At 52.6% G+C, this 26,645-nt stretch overlaps 1 protein-coding gene across 3 annotated transcripts in view; it reads left to right on the plus strand.

The window, feature by feature from the left end:
• The first annotated feature begins 8,758 nt into the window (after positions 1 to 8,758).
• Positions 8,759 to 26,645, plus strand: part of SMAD7 (SMAD family member 7) — a 28,003-nt gene continuing 10,116 nt past the window's right edge. The window contains exons 1-3 of one of the 3 annotated variants that reach the window (XM_069468009.1): positions 8,759 to 10,493; positions 11,793 to 11,846; positions 17,295 to 17,369. In XM_069468009.1, the coding sequence (XP_069324110.1) occupies positions 9,884 to 10,493; positions 11,793 to 11,846; positions 17,295 to 17,369 (739 nt within the window). In that variant the 5' untranslated portion in view covers positions 8,759 to 9,883. Of the gene's footprint in view, positions 10,494 to 10,937; positions 11,043 to 11,792; positions 11,847 to 17,294; positions 17,370 to 26,645 lie in introns of those variants that run through there. The other 2 variants (XM_069468010.1, XM_069468011.1) reach the window with 2 other exon arrangements.

Genomic DNA, 26,645 nt, shown 5'->3' on the forward strand with positions numbered 1-26,645 from the left:
TTCCTCACTGGCATATTTGGAGTCCTCCAGGGTCTCCCTCGACTCTGAAATTCTATCTTGGGCTTTAAACAGCTTTGAATTGAAGGATCCCTCCATTCAATAGCTAACATTTAGTTTTGCTAAGTAGATCCATAAATAAAACACCACCGCTTACCACCATCATTTCATAAAAGATAGGACACGTTAATTCCTAAAACTAGGAAAGACATCATCTCTGAATAAATGACTTATTCCTTCATTATCGGTCATTTACGTGGCAAACACTGGTCGAGTGCCACTCTAAGCTAGTCACAGAGCTTGACGTACTGGTCCCTGCCCTCCGGGAGTTTACAGTTGGAGGATGGGGGAGGGACAGATGTTAATCAAGGAATCAATCCAAATTAGATGTAAGATTTCAAGGGCTGTAAATGCTGCAAAAGGCAGCTGCACCTGGCACTCTGAGGGTGCATAATCATGGGGGGTGTGACCTAATCTTGGGAGCCTGGAGGAGGCTTAGGAGAGGAGAGAGGAGCATTTCAGGCTGGGACCCTGGGACGGAAGGAAGAATACTGAGCTGACCAGGGAGGGAGGGCGAGAGACCAACGCCTGGCAGCAGAGGGGCACTGCATGGATTCAAGTGAGGCAAGAATAGAAGTGAGGAAAACAAGGAGGCCAAGGTGTGGCTCCGTCCCAGAGAGAGATGCAGGGAGCTGGCACTCTGGGTGGCCGTGGTGGGTGGGCCTGCATAAATGCAGACGGGTTGAGAGGCACTTTGAAGGTAACATTGACAGGATTAGGGGACTGATTTGCATAAGGGGCGAGGGAGAGGTTTGCTGTCCTTGGTTTCTGGCTGGAGGGGGGTGAGCTTTCTGCAGGATGGAGCTCTGCAGGAGAAGCCTGGCTGGGAGGAAGATGGCCTGTTTAGGACATGATGGGCCTAGAGTGCCTTTGAGATGTCAGCTAGGCAGGGGGATGTGTGGGACTGGAGTTCTAGGCGGAGGCCTGCTTTTTAACTTGCGTCACTTTCCATGCCTTTGGCTGGAATGGTGGCTGCCTCAGAGAGGAATGGGTGGCTGGCAGCCCAGGCAAAAGGAAGCTCTTTCTTCCTACCCTTCTGTTTCTTTGGGTCTCTTTGTTTGTTTTTTTAGAGACAGGGTCTCACTCTGTCACCCAGGCTGGGGTGTAGTGGCATGATCATAGCTCACTGCAGCCTGAAACTCCTATGCTCAGCCACCCCAATAGTTAGGACACGGTAGGAGGTGCACACCACCATGCCTCACTAATTTTTTTTTTTAATTCAGTAAAGATGAGGTTTCACTATGTTGCCCAGGGTGGTCTTGAACTCCTGGCCTCAAGTGATCCTGCCACCTTAGCCTTCCAAGATTTTGGGATTATAGGCTGAGTTACGAAGCCTGGCCTGTATTCTTTGAATTGTGTACCATTATGCAAGTATTACCTATTCAAAAATCAATAAGATATAAAAAGCAAACTAAAAACACCAAATAGTCTAGGTTTTGGAAAAATAAACTACAGTGTACAAACTTGACCATGGACGACAGGTTCTGGTGTCTGGAGTGGAGCTGGGGAATCTCCAGGCTATGTAACCTTTACAATCTCTGCTAGTCCGAGCTTACTTGCCTCCCTTTCTCCCAATCTTTCTCTTATTGGTCTACCACACTCTGGCAATGCTGAATAACATCATATTCCACCACCTTGAAAACCTGCAAAGTAAACGTCTGTGGAGCGGAGAAGGGACGGAGACTGAGCTGGGCAGTGCAGAATCCTGCCCACTGGGTACCTCCTTCCCCATAAGGATGAACCCTCTTCCCACCCTTTTGCTTGTCATAATTACCAGGGGAGATATTTCTAGGAAACAGGAAAATATTTATGACTCATTGTAATACTGTAAACACTTTTCTCGTTTTCTCACTTTCCTTCTTTTATTCTGACAGGGAAAAAGATTTTCCCAAGTTCGTTGGCTTTTACACTCAGATGCTGGGTTTACCTCTTTGACAGAGTTCTTGTAAAACCCCACACGAACAAAATCCTGGCCGCTAGAAAAAGTGGCGTCCTTCTTCATTACCCTATCACTTGGACAATTATCTCCTCTAAAACTCCATTTCCTAGGCATGGAAGATTAGGCAAAATTAGCTCATTGGGCAGCTCAGACCTCAGAATCCATGATAATAATGCTAATTAGCATCTGTATACCACTTGGTTTACATAATACTTGGGTTCTCAGGGTGTGAAGGCCCCCTCCCTGCAACCCCATGGTGAGGACTTTGTTCTTTGAGCCTCACATTCAGTCTGGCATACACAAGACATTGCTAATTCAGTGTTAGCAATGAGGAAGGTAGACAGACTCAGGAAATGGACTTTCCTTAGGCCTTGAGGCTAGCAATGGCAGAAAAGTGTGAACCCCCAAACTGGGCTGAGGGTCTTTTCTGCTCTCCTAGGTCCTCACCAGAAGAAATGCCCCGGTCATCACTCATGGGGCTGGGCTCCTCTGGTGGGTCCCAGGATGTGCCAGGGGCAGCATGTGCGGTCATCTATGACCGGTTTGCTCTTGTAATAATTCCCCGCTACAGACAAAACATCCTTCACCCCTCTGCAGCCTGCCAGTTCTGATTCACCATTACCAGAATGTCTCATGTCTCATCCTAACCAGCACTTACTAGGCAGAACTCAGCACCAAAGTCACCCTTTAATGACTTTTGGCAGGGGAATGGGAAAGATAAAAATAGAAAGGAAAAAAAATCAGAAAACAGAAAAGGTTAATTTGGTAGCCCAATATGACCAAGAACTTGGAGTCCATTTGAGTGTGGCTTGAGGTTGGCCTGAAGCACCTGCCTGCAGCATGGACAGTGAGACCTAACACCAGGGCTCATCGGCTGCATCTGGGTTACGCCCACAACTTATTTCCTTGCTTTGCTGTCTTTAAAATTAATTTTTTAGTGCCTATAGGAATCGGCCAAACTGTATGGCAAATAATATTTTTTTGTTGTCGGCATTTGAGAGCATTATCTAAGTACCCCTATTACTGAGACATCACAGGCCAACTTCACTGCAGGCACTTCCCTTCCCCTTGTACTGAAACTGGCATCATTTCCTGACATGAACCAGTTTGACACAAGTGAGGCCTGCTGTTGATTTGGGGAGATCGCAGAGATTTCCCCAGTTATTTGAGGACAAACTTCCCTGTAACTGTAGATGATCTAGCGTTGCTCCTACAATTTCTTTCTACAAAGAAAACTTTCTAATGACGGAGATATTCTCCCAGACCACCCATCTCAGGGACCTCACTTCCATCACTGACTTCCTGCAGCTTAGGAGCATTTAGAGATAAAGTTATATTCTTAAGTGATAAGCATGGCTTGGGTTTTGAAGAGTTAGCTCAAAGCAAATGAAACGTCTTTCCTTTCTTTTATGTTTTTCCTTTTTAATAGGACCATCAGTACCAGAAGCAGCTCTGCCTGGCTAGTCCACTGAGCCAATCTAGTCTAAATTATTTCTTCCTTTGGGAAACCTTTTGAAGCCCCTTCCAGACAGAATACGTATCTTGACTTTCTGTTTTCCTGAGCTGGCGCCTCGGTTCTTGCTGCTAGGGTAGCACTGATCACATTTTGTGAGAGTTTGTTGTTTTCCTATTTCTAGCCCTCTCCTAGACTGTGCACTTCTTGAGGGCAGAGGCTGTTTAATATTCACATTAATATCCCTCAGATGTCTCTCCTGGTGCCTGGCACCACATCAGCTCTGAATCAGTGCCGGCTAAATGAACTGAGGATCATGTGAATACATTTCTGTTCCAAAAAGCAAAGCTCTCATTTTCTCAGGTTGGGCAGGCTCCTTCCTGTGCCTCTGTCGCCGCGACACCAGTATTTACTAGGCTGTCTGTCCTGGGTTAGGACTTGCACCTGACTGATATCTGGAATGACTTTTGATTAGGACTGGCGTGTTTCCTCGCTGACTCCTGCCAGGGTCATGATGAGACAGCCTCCACCCTAGTCGTCTGGGATGAGACATCGGCCTCTGTTGTCACCGGCCTTCCTGTAGTAACTGCCCCACAGAGAGAGAAGCTGTCTACAGCATAACTCCACGTGGGACCCCACCAACAGGGACATCAGAACAGTGAATTGCAGGAAATGAGAAAAGCAAATTTTAAATCTGTTTATTTTAGAATAAGTAACACTGTCACATGGTTCAGAATTCAAAAGGTACAAAAAGTCATATACAATGAAATTCCCCTCCCAGCTCTGTTTTTCAGCTCTCCACTGCCCCCTCCTTGGAGGAAACTACATCTATATGTGACTCTGTATTGGAATGTCTCTGTGGTCCTCACTCCTTATTTTTCTAGGTGTTTCTCTTGTCTCCTCCAAACAACATTCATGTCATCCTGCCCCCACCTCAACTCTGAGTGCCTAGTTGAGGGCTCTGAATAGGCACCTTGCAAATGCTACGGGTCAGCTCACGGCATGTCTATACTACGAGACTATTTGATGAGTCAGGGCTTATAGCATCTTTATTTGATAGTGAATTAGATGCATTTTCATTCACTTATGTTCTTGTTATTCCGAGATAAGCCAAGAAAAGTACTCATTGTCCCACGGGCCTTACTTGTGCTATCTTCCTTTCATAAACCATCGCTTCCACTTGTACCGTCGCCCGTGAAGCATGGTTTAGGACTCACTCACACATTTTTCAGGAGATGACTGTGCAAGAAATGTTGACATTTTCCAATAATGTTCTGGCCTCTTCAATTGTTTCTCCTTTTGGCTTGTGCAAGAAAAAAGTCTTCATCCCTGCCTCACCCCTGCCGTGGCCCCCACCAACACACCCATGCGTGCTTTGGGGCCTCTCTCTCTGCCCTTCTCTTCCAGGAAGCACTGAACAGGAGCAAAGAACTGAAAGGCAGAATCCTGTCTTCCCTAGACGGGAGTTTTGAGGTGCTGAGACAGTTTTGCAGATGTTCCCTGTTCTGCCCTTCTGTATGTCAGGCCCTTCTGACAGCCGCCTCTCACCTTGGCAGGTACGGAGGAGGATTCACCTGGCTTCTCCCACCACTTCCTGCGCGCTGTGCTGCTCGCCTTCCTCCTTCGTTCTGGGCTTCCCCAGCAGCTCAGAGACCACAGGCCTCGGCTTCCTCCCGCCCCGGCAGTCAGTCAAGCCCCCACAGTCCTCTGGGCGTCAAGGGCCAGTGATTAAGGACCCATGTCTTTAGCTGACTCCATCCTTGTTTGTCATAACTCTGCTGCGAGTTATTTTGGTCTTTGTGACTGGTGGCTGCACCATGATTAGGGTTTGATTACTATCACCAAAGCGACTAAAAGATGAAAATAGAAGCCACAACAGGAAATAAACAACTGCAAATGAGATATTTTATTCCATATTCCCTTGCCAGCAAATGATTAGAATCAAACTCATTCACAATAGTTTGGTGAACTCCTAAACCTTTCTTTTTTTTTAAGGGTCAGAAGAGTCTGAAACGGTGTGCTTGTCGGTCTCGCTTGGGCCCGCGGAAGGAAAAGAAAGGAACTCCCTTTGTAGGCATACCAGCCAGCCAGGAGTTCCTCCACCACCCGGCTTCTGGCTGGGCTTCTTTCTTGGAAAGGAAAGGAGTAAGAAAGTGATGGGCGCGGCTGACTGTCAGGAAGGTTGGGATGTTAACTGATTCAGGGGATGCCAGAGAGCTATAAAGCAGCACCGATCGGTGGAGCTACTCCTCAGCATCCCCCCACCTTCTGCCTAGGGTAGCAAAATGGAGGAGGGGAGCCCTGTAGGGAGGGCAAGATAGGGGTGACGCCTGAATGAAAACACCTACAATTACACGATATGGGAACATATCTCTGCAAGTATATGCATGTTCCACCCAGAGAAGCTGTGACATCAGAGTCAACTCCTGAAACACACTCAGCCTACCTGCCCCGAGTGTGCTCTGGCCTCTCATTACAGTGTTAGCACCATTGGCCAGATTTCTAAGAGATTCTTCATTTAGCCAAGACGCCTAATTAGAATGATGATATTTGCTTTCTCTGTATATTTAAGTTCTTCCTGTCACTATGTAAGCTGGCCTGGCCACTCTCAAAAAGTGAAGATCTTCTAGCAAGACTCAGAACAGAGAGAGGGAATGGGACCCAGAGGGCAGGAAGCTTGTCCAGAAAGCCTTATAAACCCTGCGGAGCGCTCCCCTAACAGGAGGATCACTATTAATTAGCACAAGTTGTTTAACCAGGGAGTGGCAAAGCCCCAGCCTGGAATCAGGTTTTCTGACCTCTAGTCTGGGACTCTTTCTGAGTATATTATACATTCCCCAGGCCCCTCAAAATCTCATTTGCCTCTTCTGTCTTTCCCTGCCTGTGGGGATGGGATCACCCCTTTTCCATTCCCTCCCGGGCTTTCTTGGCTGTTGTCTTTGCAGATTGCTTCTTTAGGATGTTTGACACACACACACACACACGCACACACACACACACACACACACGCGCGCGTGCGCAGTTTTGGTGCCCTTTTCAATAAGCAATGTTTTAATTTATAACAAAATCACGTTTGTACAATTGCAGCCTGTGTGGCCTTACTGTTCAGAATGCCAGCTTCCCCCCTGTTCTACAGGGTTCTGCATAGCTTGGCATCCCACTGTCCTCAGGACCTCCAGGACAGGTGCTCATGTAACCAGTGTTGCTGGTCTCCTCTCCCAGTAATATCACCAAAGGTACTCTTGGTGGGGTGGGAGAGTGGATCAAATGCCCCTCCAAGTTCTACCGAATTCTAAGTGTTGACTACTAAATATTCAGTAAGCATCTGCAATTGTATGTTAAAAACCTTTTAAATTGTTGGAGGGGAGAGAGCTTGAGCTCTAAAGGCAGCTAAAACACATGCCTGTCTTTTCCTTTTAAGAACATATAATTTAGCTAGGGGGATGAAAATAGTACATTTCACCTTTTCTAAAGATTCTTTAAAATCCTCAGTGAGTTTCATTGCTGTCCTGATCTTACAATTCTAAATGACTTCTTAAAAAAAATCGTATTTCACTATTAGGTGGTTAGATCACCATGCCACCATGACTAGTGGCCTAGTCAATATTGATGTGTATATATTTAAATCATTACGTTTCTCAGTACCATGGGTTTTCACACTGTAACCGCGTTCAGGTCTTCTGCCCGACCAGTGCCTTGCTCATTTCCATGTGGTAACCTGCCACCTGGGTATGGTTCTCCGGAACCTGGAGTAAAGATATAAACTCTCTGACCCTAAGCACCTTGAAAAGCTACAAGGCCCAGAAGAGCGCAGAAATAGGCCCCGCATGCAAATAAATGCCCCAGGCAGGTCTGCTCGCTGGGTAACCTTCCCGCGCCGGGAGGCAGGGTGGCGGGTGGCAGAGGTCTTCCGGGCCGGGAAGGAAACCTGCCGGCGGCGCGCAGGCGAGCCCCCACCCTCACTCCCCCCCTTCTCCCGCCAGGATGCTGCCCCTCGCAGCTCGTCGGCCGGCCAAATGCATTCCAGAGCTATGCACAAGACACACTTCTCCAGGCAGTCCTAGAAACCGGAGCCCGGAGCGGAGAGGGCGGGAGGGAGCGCGCGGCCGCCGCTGAGGTCATATTCGCGCCGCCTCCCCGCCCTCGGCGGCCCGGCTGTTCCCTCCAGCGCACACTTCCCAGGGCCTCGGTCCAGTCCGGTGTAAATGTCTTTTAAAGCGGAGACAGCGCTCTCCTCCCCTTTCCCTCGGGCGCAGCCAAGGGATCTGCCGCCAGGGCCTTTAAAACAAAACGAATGAATGAAGCGCTGGGGCGAGCGCGCGCGGGATGGCCACTGCCGCGGAGCTCCGCCGGGTCTAAATCGGGCCACTGACCCGCTAGTTCAGCTCCCAAACTCGGCGGCCAAGCCCGCTCCGTGCTCCCGGCTCTCCCCATTTCTCCACTGCTCCAGCCGGGTCTCAGTCGACTCCGGGAGCTTCCCTGCTCCCCACCTTTCTCCCCAACAATGGTACCCCCTCTGCAGACTTGGGAGGGGGTGGCGGTGGCTGTGGGGGGGCGGAGAAATAGCTTTTAGAAACCCGATCTGTTGTTTGCGAAACACAATCGCTTTTTTTTTTTTTTAAAGCGACAGGGTGTCTAGACGGCCACGTGACGAGGCCGGAGCCGGGCGCGCCACTGCGCAGTGGAACCAGCCGAGCAGAGGGCCGGGTTCGGGGGGTGGGGGGGCGGGGAGGAGGCGGCGGCGGCGGCGGCGGCGGCGGCTGGGGGCGGGGGAGGAAGGGGGAGGGAAGGGGGCGGGAGCGGGAGGCCTTGCGGGAGGCGGCGAGCCCAGGGCACACTCGCTTGCTGCTCGGCGCACGGAGGAGCCTGTCCCCAAGCCGCGCCAGCCGAGCCAGCCGGGCTCCGTGCTCGGTCCGCTCGCCGCGCGGGAGAGAGCTGCCGAGACAGAGCCAGCCTGCCGGCGCCGAGCCGCCGAGCGCCCGGCCCCGGAGCCCTTGAGTGCGGCGCGGCTAGCCCCTGGCGGCGGCAGAAGGACCGGAGCGCCAGGAGAGGGCGGACGGGGGACAAGGAGGCTTCCAGGCGCGACGAGGAGAGTCTCGGAGGAGGAGGCGGCGAGAGGACACCGGGGCCTTCTGCCGCCGCAGCAGGGTCAGGGCGAGCAGCCCATGCGGGGAGCCCCGGCGGCCAGCTGCGGCCAGGGGAAGGGGCACCCGCGGCCCCCGCACTAGCCAGCAGCTTGTGCCCAGGGGGGCGAGAACGCGCGACCCGCCAGGGGCCCGCCGCCGCCGCCGCCGCCGCCGCGCCGCCCTCCCCCGCGCTGACAGCCCCGCTGGGCGCAGCCGTCGCCGCAGCATCTTCTGCCCCTGCGCCCCCGCCAGCCCCGAGGAAGTCCCCGCCGAGGACCTGGGCCCCCGGGAGCAGAGGAGGGAAGACCAGAGACTCCCCTAAACCACCCAGATGCGCAGGATTGAAGCAGTCTAGCCAAAGCTTTTTGTGGATTAAAAAAATATACGATTTTTGGGGGGGCAGAAGAAAAGGAGAGAAAGACCAGCGGGGCTCTGCAAGGAAAAAAAGGGGATGTAACTCGTGGATACGTTTTTCCACCCCTCAAACATCTTGTTCTACTTTGTAAACATTTTCTTTTTTTAAACCCCAGCTCCAGCCGGACGCCCCCAGACCTCCAAGGTTTGAGGAGGTGGTGTTTTTCATTTGGGGCTTTGCATATTTGGTTCTTAGGTTTTGAGAGAGCCTCCTTACTTCGCCAGACATCTCATGCGGGGTGAAGTCCACTCAGCCCCCTCCCCCGAGTCTTCGTGTGCACGGAATTCGAGGAGATCCGGTTACTAAGGATATAGAGGAAAAAAATAAATCGCGTGCCTGCTTTTTTTTTTTAATTGCCTGCTTTTCCCCACCCCCAAATTAAGTTGCTTAGCAAGGGGGAAAGAGGCTTTTTCCTCCCTCCAGCAGCCCAGCCGAACGCCTTTCATTTTTTGCCCCCGCGGATCTTCCATGTAGGAAGCCGAGGCTGGCGAGCCCGACATTCGGGAGCCACTGCGGGGGGGCCTCTTTTTGGGGAGGCGCCGACGGGGGCAGGCTCGCCCGTCCCCAGGGAAGCGGCGGCCGCGTTCCTCCGGGGCGCGCCGGGGCCCGAGAGCCGCGCAGGGCGCGGGCCGCGCGGGGTGGGGCAGCCGGAGCGCAGGCCCCCGAGCCCCGGCGGGCGCCCCCGGGCCCCCGCGCGCGCCCCGGCCTCCGGGAGACTGGCGCATGCCACGGAGCGCCCCTCGGGCCGCCGCCGCTTCTGCCCGGGCTCCTGCTGCTGCTGCTGTCGCCTGCGCCTGCTGCCCCAACTCGGCGCCCGACTTCTTCATGGTGTGCGGAGGTCATGTTCGCTCCTTAGCCGGCAAACGACTTTTCTCCTCGCCTCCTCGCCCCGCATGTTCAGGACCAAACGATCTGCGCTCGTCCGGCGTCTCTGGAGGAGCCGTGCGCCCGGCGGCGAGGACGAGGAGGAGGGCGCGGGGGGAGGTGGAGGAGGCGAGCTGCGGGGTGAGGGGGCGACGGACGGCCGGGCGCATGGGGCCGGTGGCGGCGGCGCGGGCAGGGCTGGCTGCTGCCTGGGCAAGGCGGTCCGAGGTGCCAAAGGTCACCACCATCCCCATCCCCCAGCCGCGGGCGCCGGCGCGGTCGGGGGCGCCGAGGCGGATCTGAAGGCGCTCACGCACTCGGTGCTCAAGAAACTGAAGGAGCGGCAGCTGGAGCTGCTGCTCCAGGCCGTGGAGTCCCGCGGCGGTACGCGCACCGCATGCCTCCTGCTGCCCGGCCGCCTGGACTGCAGGCTGGGCCCGGGGGCGCCCGCCAGCGCGCAGCCCGCGCAGCCGCCCTCGTCCTACTCGCTCCCCCTCCTGCTGTGCAAAGTGTTCAGGTGGCCGGATCTCAGGCATTCCTCGGAAGTCAAGAGGCTGTGTTGCTGTGAATCTTACGGGAAGATCAACCCGGAGCTGGTGTGCTGCAACCCCCATCACCTTAGCCGACTCTGCGAACTAGGTAAGAAGTTGCTCTGTGCTCATGCCCCCCACCACCACCACGGCGCGCAAGCACTGGAAGAAAAGCCCCCTCGGGCTGTGTGTGTGCTGCCTCCTCTCCAGGGGAGTGCACATCCCCTCCTGGGAGGAGACCTGGGGGACGAAAGTAGAGAAGGGACAAGGGGAAACTCTAAGGGCATTCCCTGGGGGTTCCCTTCCAGGCTTTTCCTGCTCTGTTGCCCGAGGGGGTCTATGGGCACTGCTCCTGCACACACTGTGCAGACGTGCGGTTAAAAATTAGACGCCTTTATTTCCGGATCTGCACGGGGGTGCAGAGAGGTGGGGGTCACGCCTCCCCCGCACCCGGAAAGGCGTTGAGGTGTGTGGCCGAGTTGGATTCGGTCCAAGCCCGCCAAGGGAGGCTGGGAGAATGGAGCTATAAAGACTGGAAAGTCTCCGCTCCTTTAGTAAATAAGGGAGTCACGTCGAACCCAAGTGGCTCAGATGCTGCCCTGGCCTCGCGGCTTTGGAGTCTTGGGGCAGAGAGGGTCAGGATGGCAGGCCGAACTGGGTATCTGCTCTCAGTTCTGCCAGCCCCAGGGTGAAAAGGAACAAACCACCAGGAGAAGCTGGGTGCCCCTATTTTTTCTCTTTCTTCCGCACAGAGAAGCACAGACCTGTCTATAGAATGTCTGGGCCCCAGCCGTTGTCCCTTACTGCACTGGGGCCTGGGCTTCTCGGCTGGGACCCCGAGTCTCCTTCCTTTTTATCCTCTCAAGCTTCCTCGATTCCTTCCCTTTTCTCTACTTCTACGTGCACGGGGTCGGGGGGTGCACTCCGGGCGCGTCCCCCGAGTTCACCAGCACTCTTGGGGCGCGTCTCCCGGGTGGGCTTGGAAGGGGGCGCCCGGTGTCCCCCGCGCGGCGGGGGCGGGAGCGAATTGCACCCTTGCGGGGCGGGCGCGGGAGAGGAGGCGGGGTGGTGGGAGCGGGGTCTGGAGCTCAGGGACTGGAAGGGGACCCCCGCCCCGTGAACTGTGAAGTGCGCGGCCCCGGCCGAGCCGGTGGTTTCCAGCGCGGCCCGCCGAGCGAGGCGGCAGCGGCCGCAGACGTGGAGGAGCTGAGCGCCGAGGCTGGCGCCAGGCGGCCTCTTTTGTTTATCTGACAGCTAAATATCAAGGCAATCACCGCCTCGCGGCCCTGCCTCCAGCCCCCACAGCTAAGACAAACAGTTGGGCTAAAAGAATGCCTCTGTTATCATAAGTTTCTATCTCTCTTTCTCATGGCTGGGCCTTTATTTTCTCTTACTTTTTTAATTTCAGAGTCTCCCCCCCCTCCTTACTCCAGATACCCGATGGATTTTCTCAAACCAACTGGTGAGTAGATGATTTTAAAAATATCCTTCTTATCTTAAGATAGAAACGGAGCCTTTAGAACCCGGGTTTTTATGTCTAGGCAGCGGCCTGGGGAGGTGCTAGGCTTGCTTCAAGTTGGTTGTAGGTTTCCTCTACTGGAAGTTTGGTGAATTTTTCTGTTGTTGTGGCTGGATTTTTTTTTTTTTTTTTTCTAAGACGTTTCCTAGATAGGCTTTACATTTTGTTCCTTTTTCATGTGTTTGCACTCTGTGACCGAAGTTGGCTCAGCTGTGACACGTGGAGGCTTTAGTCTTGGGAGCCAAATAGGACAGGTTGATGGGAAAATTCGGAGACTTTGTAAGTGCCAGAAGAATCAGTGGGAAGAATGGAAAGGATGATCAGACGGCCAGGAAGGCAGTTTAAAAAGGTGCAGAGACGTTGGTTTGGAGTAGACACCAGAACATTCGAGAAGTATAGACAACAAGTAAAAGGAGAGTGGGTTCTCCCTGCCCCGGTCACCTACAAGTCAGCCGTCTCTTGGAGTTTTCTCAGAATCCTTGGTAGGGGCCATAAAAGTTTTGAGCATAGCTCTGCCTGCCTGTTGCTTTGTCACTGGCTGGCATGGGGCCAGGGCAGAAGCCCATTGGAGACTGGCACCAGCCTTGTTGCAGTTGTCTGCATTCAGCTTCTGGCCGGTAGCACAGGGGCCCATCCTCTGGACCCAACAGTGCCAGGGGACAGGGTCAGCAAAACAAACCTGGGGATGACAAAGGGACAAGTCCTTCCTATAGTGGGAGATCTATTTGCTAAAAGCACAAACTCTCACGTTGATTTTTGTGCCTGTATACTGATGCCTGAAAAAAATGTCACGCTTGTGACAGTTGTATTTTGCCAAAGCTCTGGGAGAAGAAAAAGTGAAGAGTTGGGCACCATTTAGCTCCTGGAATTATCCAGGTCCTTCCGCCGCATGAGTTTTGGCTGTTGGGCCTTTCCCCCCACTAATTAAAAGTTTTGCTGGGGCGTTGTCATAAATTAAATACTTTAATGAACGTGTAACCGAAGCCCATACTCTGCAGCCAGCCCTCCTGGGACTCCACCAGCTCCCTCAAGTTGGGAAGGCGTTCCTGCTTGCCTGGTGCCCGGCTAATAAGTGGCCTGCAAAGCATGTGATATTTTGCTTTCGATTTACAAAACACCAGATAAATGGTCATTAATGAAGAGATAACCAGCTCTCTGTATTTATAACAAACGTTAACTGGAATCACCAAGCCCTGTTTTTCCCAAAGAATGTAACTTGACTGGGTTTGTGACTTAAAGAATCGAGAATTCTTTCATGAGGTTAGTTCTCCAAGGGGCCACCTCTGCCCTGTTTTGTTTTGTCTTTCATATTCTTCAAATTTAGAGGTTTCCCTGAAAAGAGAGAACGGTGACCTTGGCCCCAGAGGTAAAGACTGTCAGGGGTAAATATTCCTGGAAACCTCCAAAACCATAGAAAAGAAGGGCCACGTTTCCTGGGGTTTCCTGCAAAGATACTGGGATAAATCTCCTAAGCAGTCATTCTGCCGGCCCTCATTTTCAGTGAGTGGAGTGATATATTTGTTCATTAGCAAGTGTTGACACTAGGTAGCAAAATGTGTGTAAACAGAGAAGCCACAAAGACAGGAATGTGCCATTTCCAAGGGGGAGAAACGTTCTCCAGATCAGCCAATAGGAAGTGATTAACCTGCCAATCGGAAACTCAAACAGCTGGTTACTCACCCAAAACGTTTTGTTTAAAACAGAACACAAAAAGGAACGAATAAAGGCGCCGTTGTGTAAGAACATGGGAGCTGTAGCAGCCGAAGAAGCCCCCATGAGGGGAATTGTCCCGACACGTTGGAGGGCAGCCAGGTCTGGGCCGGAGGGGCCGGGACAGGTCTGGGGCTGGTTGTGGCCAGAGGTGTTGAGGTCAGACATACACATGGGACGCTGCCCTGGGTCTCCCCACCTTGTCCAGGGGAGAATGTTTGGCCTGGGAATTTAGATCTGCTGCATACATTCTTATGTTTCTAAGCCCTAAGCTGAATTCTTGGTCTTGGGTTACTAGGTAGAACAGGCATAAGGTTTTACCGTTGGCAGTTGTTAAAATCTTAAGCAGTTACACGACTAAGGGAATCCCTCCTGTGAAGTGTATGGGATGGAGCTGGGGCCTGGTACCCCTGCAGCCTTTGGAGGAACTTGAGGGCTGAAAGCTGGGAGCTCCATCTGGCTGTGGTTCAAGCCACTCCACGGCAGCCTCTGGGAGGGCCTGGACTTTGTACACCTGGGAACTGTGTGGTCCTGAACCAGCAGAGTCATCTGAAAAGGAACGTTCACTTGACTGAACCTAGGGGCAAGGTGGTTGTGACTTGTGGCTTTCAGAAGTGAGAAGACGCCCTCCTCCCCCTCCCACGAGGAGTAAGAATTTGCTGTTTGAAACTAGATCTCAGTTTGTGGAGTGGGGACGCTGGTGGGGTAGCTGTGTGGGCTGTGCTTCCCGTGTCCTCTCTGTCTGACGGTTTGAAAGGTTTGAAGAATGGCTGGGCTGGGGTAGGGGCGTTGCTGGGTGAGCTCTTCGTGCTTGGGCTGGGCAACCCCGGGGGCCAGTGCCCACCGGCAGATCCCACCTCCACAGCCTAGATAGGAAGTCTGGCATGTTGACGTGAGACCTAGCCCTGCCGTTGCCTTTTAACTCTGGTCCCCCTTGACTTTTCCAGGCTTCTTTTTAAGTCCAGATGATGGAAGAGTTGGATTAGATCATTCATGCATTCATTCGTTCATTGGTTCATTCATTCATTCTATGGATGTGATGATGTGCTTGCCTAAAAATTCGAGGATTCCAAGGCAGTGCAGTGTTCTTCTGTAAGCAGGGTCCCTTTGAGTTCTGGGTCAGATGAACTACCTGAGGCAGAGCTGGGACACTTGGGTATATTAGTGGTGGTAGGTGTGGGGTCGGGGGACACCCCAGGCTTGGACTTTTCACAGACTCTGTTGGAGGAGCTGGGAGAAAGGAGTGAGTCTTTTTCTCCCACAGAACTTAGCACTTACTGAGTGCTTGGTACTATTTAGTGTTGGATGAGAGCCAGAAATGGCCTAGAGCTTCTGACTGTCAGTCAGCCTGAGCTTTGGGGAGCAGGAGACGTAGGCAGAGGTGAGCCCGTGACTTTAGAAATCTGCCTTTGCGCAGCTTTTCTGTGGCAGAGGGATGGAGGGATGGCCCGTTTGACCTTGCAAGCCAGGCAGTAGCTGGAGGCCAGTCTGGATGCAGGAGCCTGTCTCAGCCTGGACACTGCCAGGGAGGAGGGGTGGGACTCCACGGCCTGCCTTGGGGAGCAAGAGCCACGGGATGGGTGCTGGACTCGGGTATAGCCCAGCTCACTGGGTGGCCCCTTGAGCTAGTCAATGACGCCTCAGTTTACCTGGGTGCATGTCAAACAGGTATACTTTGCTACTTCACAGAGGTGGTAGGGAGGCCTAATTAATGTTTGTAAAACCCTCCTGAGATCAAAGGCACTGCAGAAGGGCAGAGCACCATTTCATAAAAACGCTTGTGGTTGCCAGTGTGTTAGCTGACTTACCTTTGATCTGAGACAGGCTGACACCCTGAATGTGGTCCCAGCTCTGCTCTGAGATGCCAGGCTTTTCCTTTGAAACACACCTTGCCTCTGGGATTCTGCCAGCCAAAGCTGGGGGGAGTGGCCGTGGATAAGTCATCACGTTTAATGTGGGGGTGTCTTCCGTTTGGGGGGGTGGGTGGAGGAGAGGGTTGGGAAGGCTGTCTCTAGAAAATGGTGAAGGCCATCAAAGTAGTTTAGAAAGTGCAGGGTATACACCATTTAACAAGTAACTCCATTTCCTGCCTCCCCCTATTGTTTTCCATTTGATTAAGTGTATCCTGTAAAACTGTATATTCCTGTTAGGAATTATACTTTACCCTGATAAAGTGAGATTACACACACAGCCTTCTCTCTCTTCCCTGCCTGTCGCCGCCACTCCTCCCCCTCTTGCCCCCTGTTTACAAGAGATCTTGAATAGTTATTCTTCTAGCCTGGAGAATATGAGAGAGGGAGGGACCCTGGACTAGAGAAGCTCAGCGTTAAAGGAGGCTGACAGCAGCAACCCAGAGATGATTTGGGGCTCTGATTAGTGTAGGCACCTAAAGAACTCTCATGGGCCGCTTGCCTCTGGGCTGCTTTTTGGTTTGGATTCCTCTTCGCCAGCATGGCCAAGTGGTTCCAGTTGGAAGCTGGTAGTGCACACCCTGGGGACATGGTCCTAGTGGCCAGGGACGGGAGGACTGGCACCTGCATGATCCAAGCTGCTGTGTTTGCTGTGGAGCGGGGAAGGACCTTTCCTGAGCCAGGCTTTCTACAAGGACCTCAGGAAGTTTGGCATTGGCAATGGTGCATGAGAAGCTTACAGGGTCTTTTGTACTTGTGTTTCATGGGACTAATTAGTTGTGGTTCATGGACATTATTTTTTGTTTTAATTGCTTGGAGGGCAGTTGTAGAGTCCATTTCTCAGCTGGGATTGTCATTATCCTCATTAACATTGAGGTCACTGTGCTGAGTGCCTAGGGTGACAGAGACATTGAAGAGAAACTTACAGTCTACTTAAGGCAGATGGAATCTGAAGGTAAAGGATCGGTAAAGACAGCAAAAGGAAACTCCAAGGACTGGGTGCCAGAAAGAGTTTATAGGAACTGAGGCCAGGGAGCCTTGCAGGTCTGGGGTTGCCCAGGAAGGTTTCCAGAGATGAGGGGTTTGGACTAGCCTGAGAGAGGTGGAACATTTCCCCTCCGGCTCAGAGCCTTGCTGAGAATGTTCTCTGTCTTGATCTGGTGGTGGTTACACAGGAGTGTACATGAGTAAAATTCATTAAGTCTGCTGGAGATTTTGTATACTTTGCTATACTTAAGTTATTCCTCAATTAGAAAGAAAAAAAGAAACCTTCAGCCCAACACCAATCTTGAGAAAGTTCTCAAGAACTAGGGAGAATCTGTCTTAAAAAAGATGAGAGCAAGACCCCGCCTGTGGGTGTGGCACAGAGAGGACACAGGACCCAAGCAAGGGGCTTTCGCCCTTGATGGGGGAAGACAGAGCCACCAGGGTTGAGAAAGTCCAACCCGAACCTTCTTTGACCTTGGCAACTACCTGGTTTCCTCAATGGAAGACTTGTAATACAAGAGAAATTCCAGCCTGTCTGATCGAGCCTGACTTGCCTAATGATTAACTGGCCTCCCGGAGCCCAGACGGGTGACAAGGTGCTGTGGTCTGTCTTATGATGGGCAGTGAAGCCTGAGCAGACCATTAATAATCAGCATCGCGGCCGCGAGTCAGCCTTTTGGAATGTGTGGTTAGTCTTTCATGCTGTTGAGGATGTGCTTAAAGATGAATCTCGGTGTTTTTATTTGTGTATTTATTTCTTTCTCCCCCCTTTTCGAATCCACAGCAGACTGTCCAGATGCTGTGCCTTCCTCCGCTGAAACAGGGGGAACAAATTATCTGGCCCCTGGGGGGCTTTCAGGTAAGATGCCTTCTCTTACTTTCCCGGCAGTCCCAAGATTTCTTGAAATGACTGGGGACCAGAGGAATGGGGATGGCCTCCTGCCACCCAGCTGCTCTGGACATCATTCTTATTTTTATGTGCCTTAACGTGGGTACATCCATGATGACACTGTGGTGCCTGTCAGCTCCTCATCCTGTCGTCCTGCAGTCCTTACACCCTCATGACACTGGGTCTGTCGCATGGGTGGGAAATGGGAGCCGGCTGGGGACTGGTTTTGTGCGTGAAGAGTTATTTTTAAGCAACTCCGGGCTCAGCTTGGTGACATTGGTGTCGTTAACTTGCACATTTAAGCTCTATTTTACTCCTGTCCTTTGTGCATGGGGTGCCTTGAAAGGGATGGATGCATCTTCAGGGAACTTGCTGGAGACAGATCCCAAAGCATAGGTTGTGATTGCAGAGTAGGTCTGGAAGCTTCCCAGTCCAGCTCAGCGCAGGATTCTGCAGCGTGTGTCTGGGGACGGGAGCACTGCAGACAGCGGGTGCTGTGCCTGTTCCCCAGCAGGGCAGGTTTCCCAGGGCCCGCGGGCAGGCCTGAGGGCCTGGAGTGCCAGTGCTGGAGGATCTCGGGACTGGCAGAGGTGCATCGGGTAGCCAAAGCATCAGTGTCCCTGAGGACGTGAGAAGAGGGTGACACTTAGAGAAACTCATTGGCAATGTACGTGGGACACATTTCATTTTTTTCTAAAGACATCCCATTTCTACCTGTTTTTCCCACCCACCATGTCATCACTGGGTTTTTGAAGAACTAGCTGAAGCAAGAGGGAAAGCAACCTGGGAAAAAAGGGAGAAATACCCACAGAGTTTTGGGCTTCTGGCATTTCTGGCCTTTGGGACATTGGCATAGGATCACAGTGTAGCAGCTCTAGTGGGAGCTGTCACAATTGTCGTGTACCCTCTTTGTGGGGTGACCTCTTTGACTACTTGGTCAAGTGCTGCTCAGGTGCGGTTCATTCTGGATGGTTCCTCTCTAGGCTGGCCTCTCCAGGAATGGAGCTTGCTGAGAATGTCTTTAGGGAGACCTTTGTTTGTTTTTATTTCAGTGCAGTATATACTCTGGCTGTTATCTGAGACAGAGGGTATTGTTTACTCAAAGCTTCTAATGAGAACCGAGCAGGAAAAAGAGGACCCAGAGAGAGGAGGGGGCTTCGGGCAGGAGGGTGGGCGTGGAGGGAAGAGGCAGCAGTGTGTGAGCTGCATCTTTCCGCTTTCTAAGGCCGGGAGAAAGAAGGCGGCGGAGAGGCAGGGGTCTAAGCAAAATAACACGCTCAGGATGTTGTTAGATGGTTTTATTTTTTAAACCCTGAATGTGCAGGGAGGAGCCCTGGCCCCTCCGAACCACATGAAATAAGCAAGGGAAGTGGTAGCTTTTCAAAGGGGCTTTTCAGAAGGTTTGTCTTATTGATAACATCTTGTCTGTCTCTGCTGGAGGAAATGACGACACCAGCTGAGATGCCAGCCTGAGCGCCCGGCCCTGCAGTGTGACAGCGCAGCCTTCCTGAGGCTGGTGGGTTTTCTCCCCAGAGCTCCTCCAGTCCTAGAAAGAAACTGGGAGTAAAACAATCATTAACTGCCTCCCCCCAGGTAATTGCAGCCGCTTACATTACCGAGGAGGCCCGCAGTGTCGCCGGAGGGATGGCGTGGTCTGACAAAACTGCAGAAAGAAAGACGAGGGGGCCTCCACATGAAAGAGTGTTTGTTTTGAATTTTAGCTCTTGATTTACTAATTCCCAAGGCTTCAAAGTTTGAGCTCTTTCTTCTTTCCGTCCGGAGTTGGAGCAATGTATTAATAATGTACCGTGCGGAGATGTTCTAGAAACTGCCTTTTGGGTTGATGTCACTGGTTTGGGGTGTCTGCAGGGAAGAGAAAACTTAGGGCTGTACTCTTTTGTAGTGAGAGTCCTTCCAAAAGGTGATTTTATTGGCCCCACTCCAGGGCAGAGGGTTTTGTAAATGGAGAAAGCGCAAACCTCCTTCTTCTTGAGAAGTTGATGGGGCCGTGGGGGGTGGCCTGGGTGTGTCTGCCTTGCTAAAGGATGAGGCCATTCGGGGTGCGGGGGCTGCATGAGGCAGAGCCCCTTGCGGGGAGGGATTGGCATAGGATGCTCGTGGAGGCATGCCTGTTTTGTGGGGTGGGGGCAGCCGGGCATCAAGGTGGGGAGCAGTGAAAATGCCCACAAGGGATTTCTCCCTCCTCCCCCTTGAAATCACCTCTCTGAGTCTCTTTCACAGGCCCTGTGTGCTGTTTTCCTTCCTGTCCTGCCCTGGCTGAGAGCGGGCTTAATGAATGGGGCTCAGTTTAGGGTGGGAGGAAGGTCGGCAGCGGGAGCCAGGGCTTGATTCTCTTGGCAAGGGAAGAAGGGAAAGAAAAAACAGCCAAATGTGAAAATGTGGTGGCTTGGAGGTGGGGGTGGGGGTGTGCTCAAAGGCCCGCCCCCTCCTGAAATGCAGGGGTGACTCCAAGGCTGGCCCTTCCCTTTCCTGCACCAAGGAAGGGGCTGCAAGTTGGAATTCCAGCATTGCAGCTTTGTTGGGGGATGGGGGGGGACACAACAGACCTGGTCCTTTGGGACTTGCAGTGAAACACACTCCACCCCTGCAAGTTTCCTCGGTCTGGGAAAACGGGACATTTTTAGAAGGCAGTGACTTTGTTCCAGGAGATTGTACTTTCATTTCTGACAGCTGGCTCTCCCAGACAGATGGATTGCTAGGTTCAGGCTTGTGCGTGTATGTGTGTGCGCGCGCGGGGGTGTTGCTGCAGACATACAGATAGACAATCCCGTGCGCAGACACCTGAGAGCACGCAGATGCCCACAGGTGGGCTCTGGGTTGGGCCGGGGTCCCTCTCACAGGGGCTGGTTGACATCAGGGTAGCCTCTCCAAGACACTATGGACTTGGGGGGTGGAGTGGTGGATTGGTTCTGAATTGTGATTTGGCAGCCTAAGTTCAGCTCTTGGGGTATGCTTGTCTTTTGAAAGGCATGCTACTCCAGAACAGGCCCTTGCTGCTGCTTGGACACGAATGTGTCACAGCTCAGAAAGATCCACCTTGGAGAGGTCCGACATGGCTGGAGAGCCTATAGGCTCAGCTCCGTGGTGAAAGTGGAAAGGATTTTCTCCCAGGGACTTTCCCTGTATCCCTGGTAATGCAAAGCATGTGTTAGGAGCTGTCATCTTTGCAGCCTCCATCTGGAGTTTTTGGGGGCTTTCAGTTCACCTTCCTGCTGTCCTGCTTTGGGTGGGCTGAAGGAGGAGCACCTCCCTTGTGAGTTCTAGGCTGTTTAGCTGCAGACTCATCTTCTAGCCTCCTCCTTTATGTATTAATGTCTCGCGTTGGCTGGGCCTCAGCCATGCGGACCTCCCCAGTTAGGGCAGGGCTTGGAAGCCAGCAACCACTCACAGTTATTTAAACTTCAAAAGAGGTGCTCCCAGGGATTTCAAGGAGGGAGGCGGGAGGTAGTGGAGACAGAAGTGTTCACGTGTCTTGGGAAACTCCATCTCTTGGCTGCGCAAAGTCATGCTTTATTGGAGAGACACGACACCATCCCTCTAACCCTCAAGGGTGGCCACCTCCTTTGCTAAGGTCTTAAGATTCACGTGAGTCCAGGGGATAGGAGCGTCCTTGAGTCAGCGTCCACTCCAAGAATGTTTCTCCTCTATTATCCCTACTGGCATCTGTCTTAGCCTCAGAGGAGAGCCTTCAAAAATACCTATATAATCTGAAAATGCGGCCCTGGCTCATTCCACAATCAACTGGGCTCAAACCAAGGAGCTTAGGAAAGATTGCTCCATACTGTTTTAAGGAAAGTTATTCAGCTGCATGTGAACAATTATTTATTGTATGGCTTGGAATTGTGATAGCGAACTGGGAACCTGGGCCTGGGAACCTGGGCCTGGGTGCCTGTTGCTGTGCTTCTCATGTCTCCTCCCCCTGCCTGGGAACAAGCAGCTTATGGTTTCACTGAGGTCTCTGATGCCTTTGTGGGGTGGTGGGGAGGGAGGATTGAGCTCACAGCCTCCCTGGCCTTTCATGCAAGCTGTTGTGAGCATGGGCTGGAGCGGGGGGGGGGGAGTCAGACAGACAGGCACACCTGACCGTGAGTGTGCTCCTTCCTCCAGGCCACTGTGAGAAATGACAGTCTGGAACTCAAGGGACACCTCTGCATCTCCTTTAACACCAGCCAGGAGAATGACTCAGGGCTAGGGCGGGCTCACCTGGTGCACATCCACACCCTGGTGAAGACCAGTCCTGGACCGGCCTCTTCGACAGTGCCTGAGGTCACGCACTCACCCCTGGAGAAGGGCTTACTGATAAAACCCCTTTTGTCTTGAAAAGAATGAGGCAGTTAGGCAGGGGTTAAATACAGGGTGACAGCATTTAAAGTCTCTGGAGCAAATTTGGGCTGCTCTGCCGGCCAGACTAGATGGGCTGTGCCTCATGCATCCTGTCCCCAGGCAGAACTGGGCTGACCACGGTCTGGGTGGTGGAGCTTTTGGCTACAGTCTAGCACATTGATCCCCCTACCCTAACTTGAGTCTTTCTTAGTAAAGCCTTGCTGTAGCCGGATAGACTTCTAGACCTGTGGGACCTCCGCGGCAGGTGCAGAGCCAGTGGGACAGCAAGAAGGGAGGAAATGCCAAAGGATTCATGATCAAGTTTGGCTTCCTTTGCTTCTTTATTATTGCTGTTACTGTTCCATAATATTGTTCCTTGCAGAGTTACAATGGCCAGACCCGTCTTTGTTCCCTGCAGACTAGGCCTTGAACCTGGAGCAGCACCTTCAAAGCAGGTGCCTTCACCTGGCATAAGAACAAAAAGGTGTAGGATGCTGGTTCCTAGACTTGCTTATATATTGAATCCCTTGGGATTGAGCCTCTTTTCAAATGAGATTTTTGCTTAATAGTAGAAATATTTGAGGGAAAACTTTTTCTCTATGCACCTTCCTCTGTTTTGCTTTGCTGTTGTGAATGGCATTATAAAAGTGACCCGTGGGACCAGGTTTCCTTTTGGGGTGATGAAAATGTTCTGGAACCAGATAGTGGTGACAGTCGCACAGTTTTGTGAATGTACTCAGTGTCACCGGTGGGTGACATGTTTTATGCTAGGTACATTTTACCACGGTTTTTTAAAAAGTGGCTCGTGGTAGATATTAAATACATGGTATATGGGGATAACTAATCAAGGACAAGGATTGTGGAGAATAGAATCGGAGAGACTTCTGTTAGGTGCTTGGGACCTGCTGATGCTAGACACTTGTTTCCCTAAGCTGCCCTGAGGTCTGCTGGGGTCTGGGGCCGGGAGCGGGGCTAGGAGCCTGTCTCTCTGACATGTGTTACCTGAACAGGCAGGCACATCTCCTTGTGGATCTTTCGACATTCCCTTTTCCACCTGGGTTGCAGAAGTGAGAGGCAGGTCATTTTCCAAGGCGCATCCTTGTGCCAGGGGAGGTGGGTGTGCTTGTTCCCACTGTGCTGTGTCCTCCTGGCCTGCCCAGTGCAGTGGCTGTGAGCCAGGGAGGTGCAAGGGCTGGCCCCCAAAGCCGGGTGATTCTAGACCTTTCCTGGGCCGCTGGAGTCCCTGGTCCGTGCGACATCCGCGCTGAGGTTCTAGGGCTGCAGAGACAGCGAGTGACTGGCCCGGGCACCCTCCTTTGTGAAAGGATACTGTAAGCACAGCCACTGGGAGGTCACCACTGGCCCTACCATCTCTCTCGCCCGGTATTGAATGGCCAGCTCTGGGGCTGGCCGCCTGCCTACTGTCACACAGAGGCTTCCTCTCGGGCTATTTTCAGCGGGAAGATATTATTAACTGCTGAGGCACAGTTCTCAATTTAGTGGTTAACACACCAAGAAAGCAACATTCACTTGATCGCGGCCACTCTGCCCAAACACGTTGGCTCCTCTGGGGGACTGGGCTGCCCTCAGCCCCTCTGCGTCTCCCCGTGGGGTCACCTTGGGGATCTGGGCCACTAGCTCAGCGCCTGCAGAAGCTGCCCTTGTAGATTCTCAATATCTGCTATAGGAAGAACCAGGCTCTTTCTGAAGCCAGCTCTTAAAGGTGTAGAAAATGATGGCATTTATATTCTAAGATGGGACTATTTTGTGGTAGGGATGGGCACTGGCTGGGAAAAGGAACTTTCGATGCAGTTTGGGACAGTTATTTAAAACAGGGTGATAACTTTCACCTTGTACGTTAACAGGAAATATTGGGACAAGACAGGAAATTGCATCATCCCTTTTTTGAGAAGAACTCCAGAAAAAAGTTTTGCGTGAAAGGTAGTGGCCGAGAAACAGCTAGCCTGTTTTTTCTTTTTCCTTTTTTTTTTTTTCCCGTTTTCTTCATTTCCACTCCCACGAGAACTTTTAGGCCCTTTTCTTTAAGAAAGAGGCTGTTTGTGAACTTTATGTTATTTTTATTGTTTAAAAAAATATTTTACCAGCAGGGTCACCTTCAGTTGAAATGTTAACTGCAGCCTTATTTCCCAGTTTACTAAAGAATCTTTCATGACTTTTTCAGCTTCCTTCCCCAAATGGTGGGGCCAAGCAGCTCTTGGCTGGAAGCTAATTTTGGTTTGGCTGCGTAGTCCTTAACACTGCGCCCCACCCAGTGTCATTAGCTCAGTTTTAACTTGCAAAAAAAAAAAAGATTGTATTTTTTTGGTAGGGGGTAGGCAGGAATTACTCATGCCCCTGGCCTTTTCACCCCTGCTGTCGCCCTCCCCTAGCACAGGTGCCTGGCGTTTGGCAGCTTGAAACTCACAGCTGCCTTTGTTTTCAAGCCACTCTGTCTCCCTCCACCCCACCAGGAGTTCCTTAATTTCCCTGAGACCATCTCTGGGGTGCTGGTGAGGAGTGGAGAGGAAACGGCCGCAGAGCTCCCCTGGCCCAGCCCTGTCCGGTGACCGTGCCGTGCCTCAGGGGAAGGGGTAGCGTGGCCCACCCTTACCCAGCAGCAGCTCCCAGAAAGGGGGCTTGCCACAGCCCCTCAGTGGGGTGGAGAAGAAGGTCCACTTCCCCTTACTCATCTCTGGGCTTCCAAACCCCTCTTTGGCGATGTCATTGTTCTAATGACACAGGACACCGGACGGTGCCCAGACCCGTGCTGCCAAGGAGCCATCTTCAGGGTGAAGACCAGAAAGAAAGAGACCTGTGTGTGGCTGGCGTGCTCTCCACCCCGCACCCCCCCCCACCACCTTTTTCCCTTAGCGTGCTTTGTTTTGTTTTCATAACACAACAAGGGCCCTGGGGTGTGTAAAAGCATTGTTGAACACTCGGTGAGGGTAACTTGTCCAAACAGAGCAGGACGCCAGAGCAGAATGCTGTGGGCAGGTGGTGTGCCCACAGAGGTTGGCGGGCCGGCGCCTGCCTTGGAAACACCTCTCGGCGGCATCCAGCCCAGGCACCTAGCCCGGGACAGGGGCTTCTCCCGTCCCACCTCCGTAGGGAGTGCAGAAGAGGGCTTGGAAGGCATGCTCCCCCCTCGGGTGTGAAGCTGGGTGGGCCAGCTGCTTTGGAAGAAGCCAGTGTGTCCCTGCAGCTCGTTCATTTAGTACATACAAGTATTAAGCTCCTACTGTGTGCCAGGCTCTGTGCTGCATGGAGGAGCAGTTCTTGGGCCTTGATGGAATGAAGATCGGCAGATGGGGCAGCGGTGAGGGGCAGTGGGTTTGAACAGGGGTTGCCCGCATCTGGAGGCAGGCAGGAGAAGCTTCTACAGGACAGAAGGAGCCAGGTCCCTGCATGGGGAGGTGGTGTGTGACCTGGAGGAGCTTTGGTTGTGTGGTCTGTTGGGAGTTGAGATAAAGCAAGGCTTGTGGATAAACAGAGGTCAGTCTCCCAGGTTCTGGTTCCACCCTCTCCCCCCCCACCCCCCTGTTGATGGAAAGATAACAGCAGTAAGAACAGATCTGTGGTTATAATCCACACTGCAGACCCTGGTAGTACCTGGGGGCGTAATGCTGAGTAGAGGTGACCAACCCAGGCCAGGCTCCACAGCGAAGGGGTGGGGAAGCATCTGGAATGACAGTATCTAATGTCTTGACAGCCAGAGGGGGAGCTGGGGTGTTTTATTTTTAAAGTCCAGGAGTTTCACTTTCCCTTTGTAACTGCCATGGGCTTGGTTCTCAGGAAGACTGTCTGGGGGAATGAAACTCTTGCATTTTAATTTTAAATCTGAAGGTCAAGCCCATTTCTGAGCCCCCCTGGCCCGCCTGGGGTTCTAAGATGCAATTACCAGGGTGTTTCATTTTCATGCTCATCCTGCCCTGTCTGTTCCCCCGGGGCTAACTGATGGCTCCCAGCCCCGTGGAGTTCACTAATTTAATTACTCTCTTGCTCCTCTGAGGAGCCCCACCAGGAAGAGAGGGCCAGGAGAGCTGGTTTTGCTTGGGGTTTGATCCCCGGGGCCCGGAGGGAAGAACTGATCTCAACTCCAACTTCATCCTGCCAAGTTGGGAGTTTCTGCCTCTCAGCCAGGAGACGACACAGATAACCAGGACTGATGGTGGCTCCTGTGTTTGCTCATTTCTGTGTCACCTTTTTACTTTTCGATCTGGGACCATTGCTCAGTAGGAACAAAAACAATAAGACACCAAGATGTGACTTGTTGGCAGCCTCGCCCAGTGGCTCACGGGGACTAAATGGTGGTCCCCAGGGCCTTTTCTGACATCTCTTGAGTCCCCTGCTTCCAGTCACCTAGGCCAAGGGAGGGTCACCGCGCTCAGCCAGCACCGTCCCTCCCTCGCTGATCAGTAACCAAGAGGGAAAAGCAAAAGGCTGAGCTCTCAGTGTGGTCTGGGTGCGTGGTACAGCTCCTAAAAATAGATGGGCCTGTCTCCAGCTCAGTGGGGCAAGATGGACGCCCACTGGGGGGCATTTCCTGGGGAACAGCCTTGGAGTGTGGGGCCTGCAAAGATTGAACACCTCCCCACCCCAGGGTTTGCAGGATGCCACATGACACTGGGAGGGCAAGCATCCTTCGGGCTTCTGTCCCTGGAGCTGGCCTGTCCCTCGGCTGAGGGTGGGGTCTCAGCCACCAGCTCATGGCCTTGCAGGAGCCGCCATTTTTGAATTCTGGGCCTCAGTTTTCTCATCTGTAAACTAAGGGCTTGGACTTGGCCGCCAAGTCCCTTCTGTGGTCTGTGATCTTTGGTTCTTGGATTTGAGGGGGAGTGGGAATGAGGTCCCTATTGCTGAGGTGGTGAGGGTATGGGGTAGCCAATGGCCTCTTCTGTTCTA

This window comes from Eulemur rufifrons, chromosome 5 (genome assembly GCF_041146395.1).
Source record: "Eulemur rufifrons isolate Redbay chromosome 5, OSU_ERuf_1, whole genome shotgun sequence".
In the NCBI taxonomy this organism is placed as follows: Eukaryota; Metazoa; Chordata; class Mammalia; order Primates; family Lemuridae; genus Eulemur; species Eulemur rufifrons.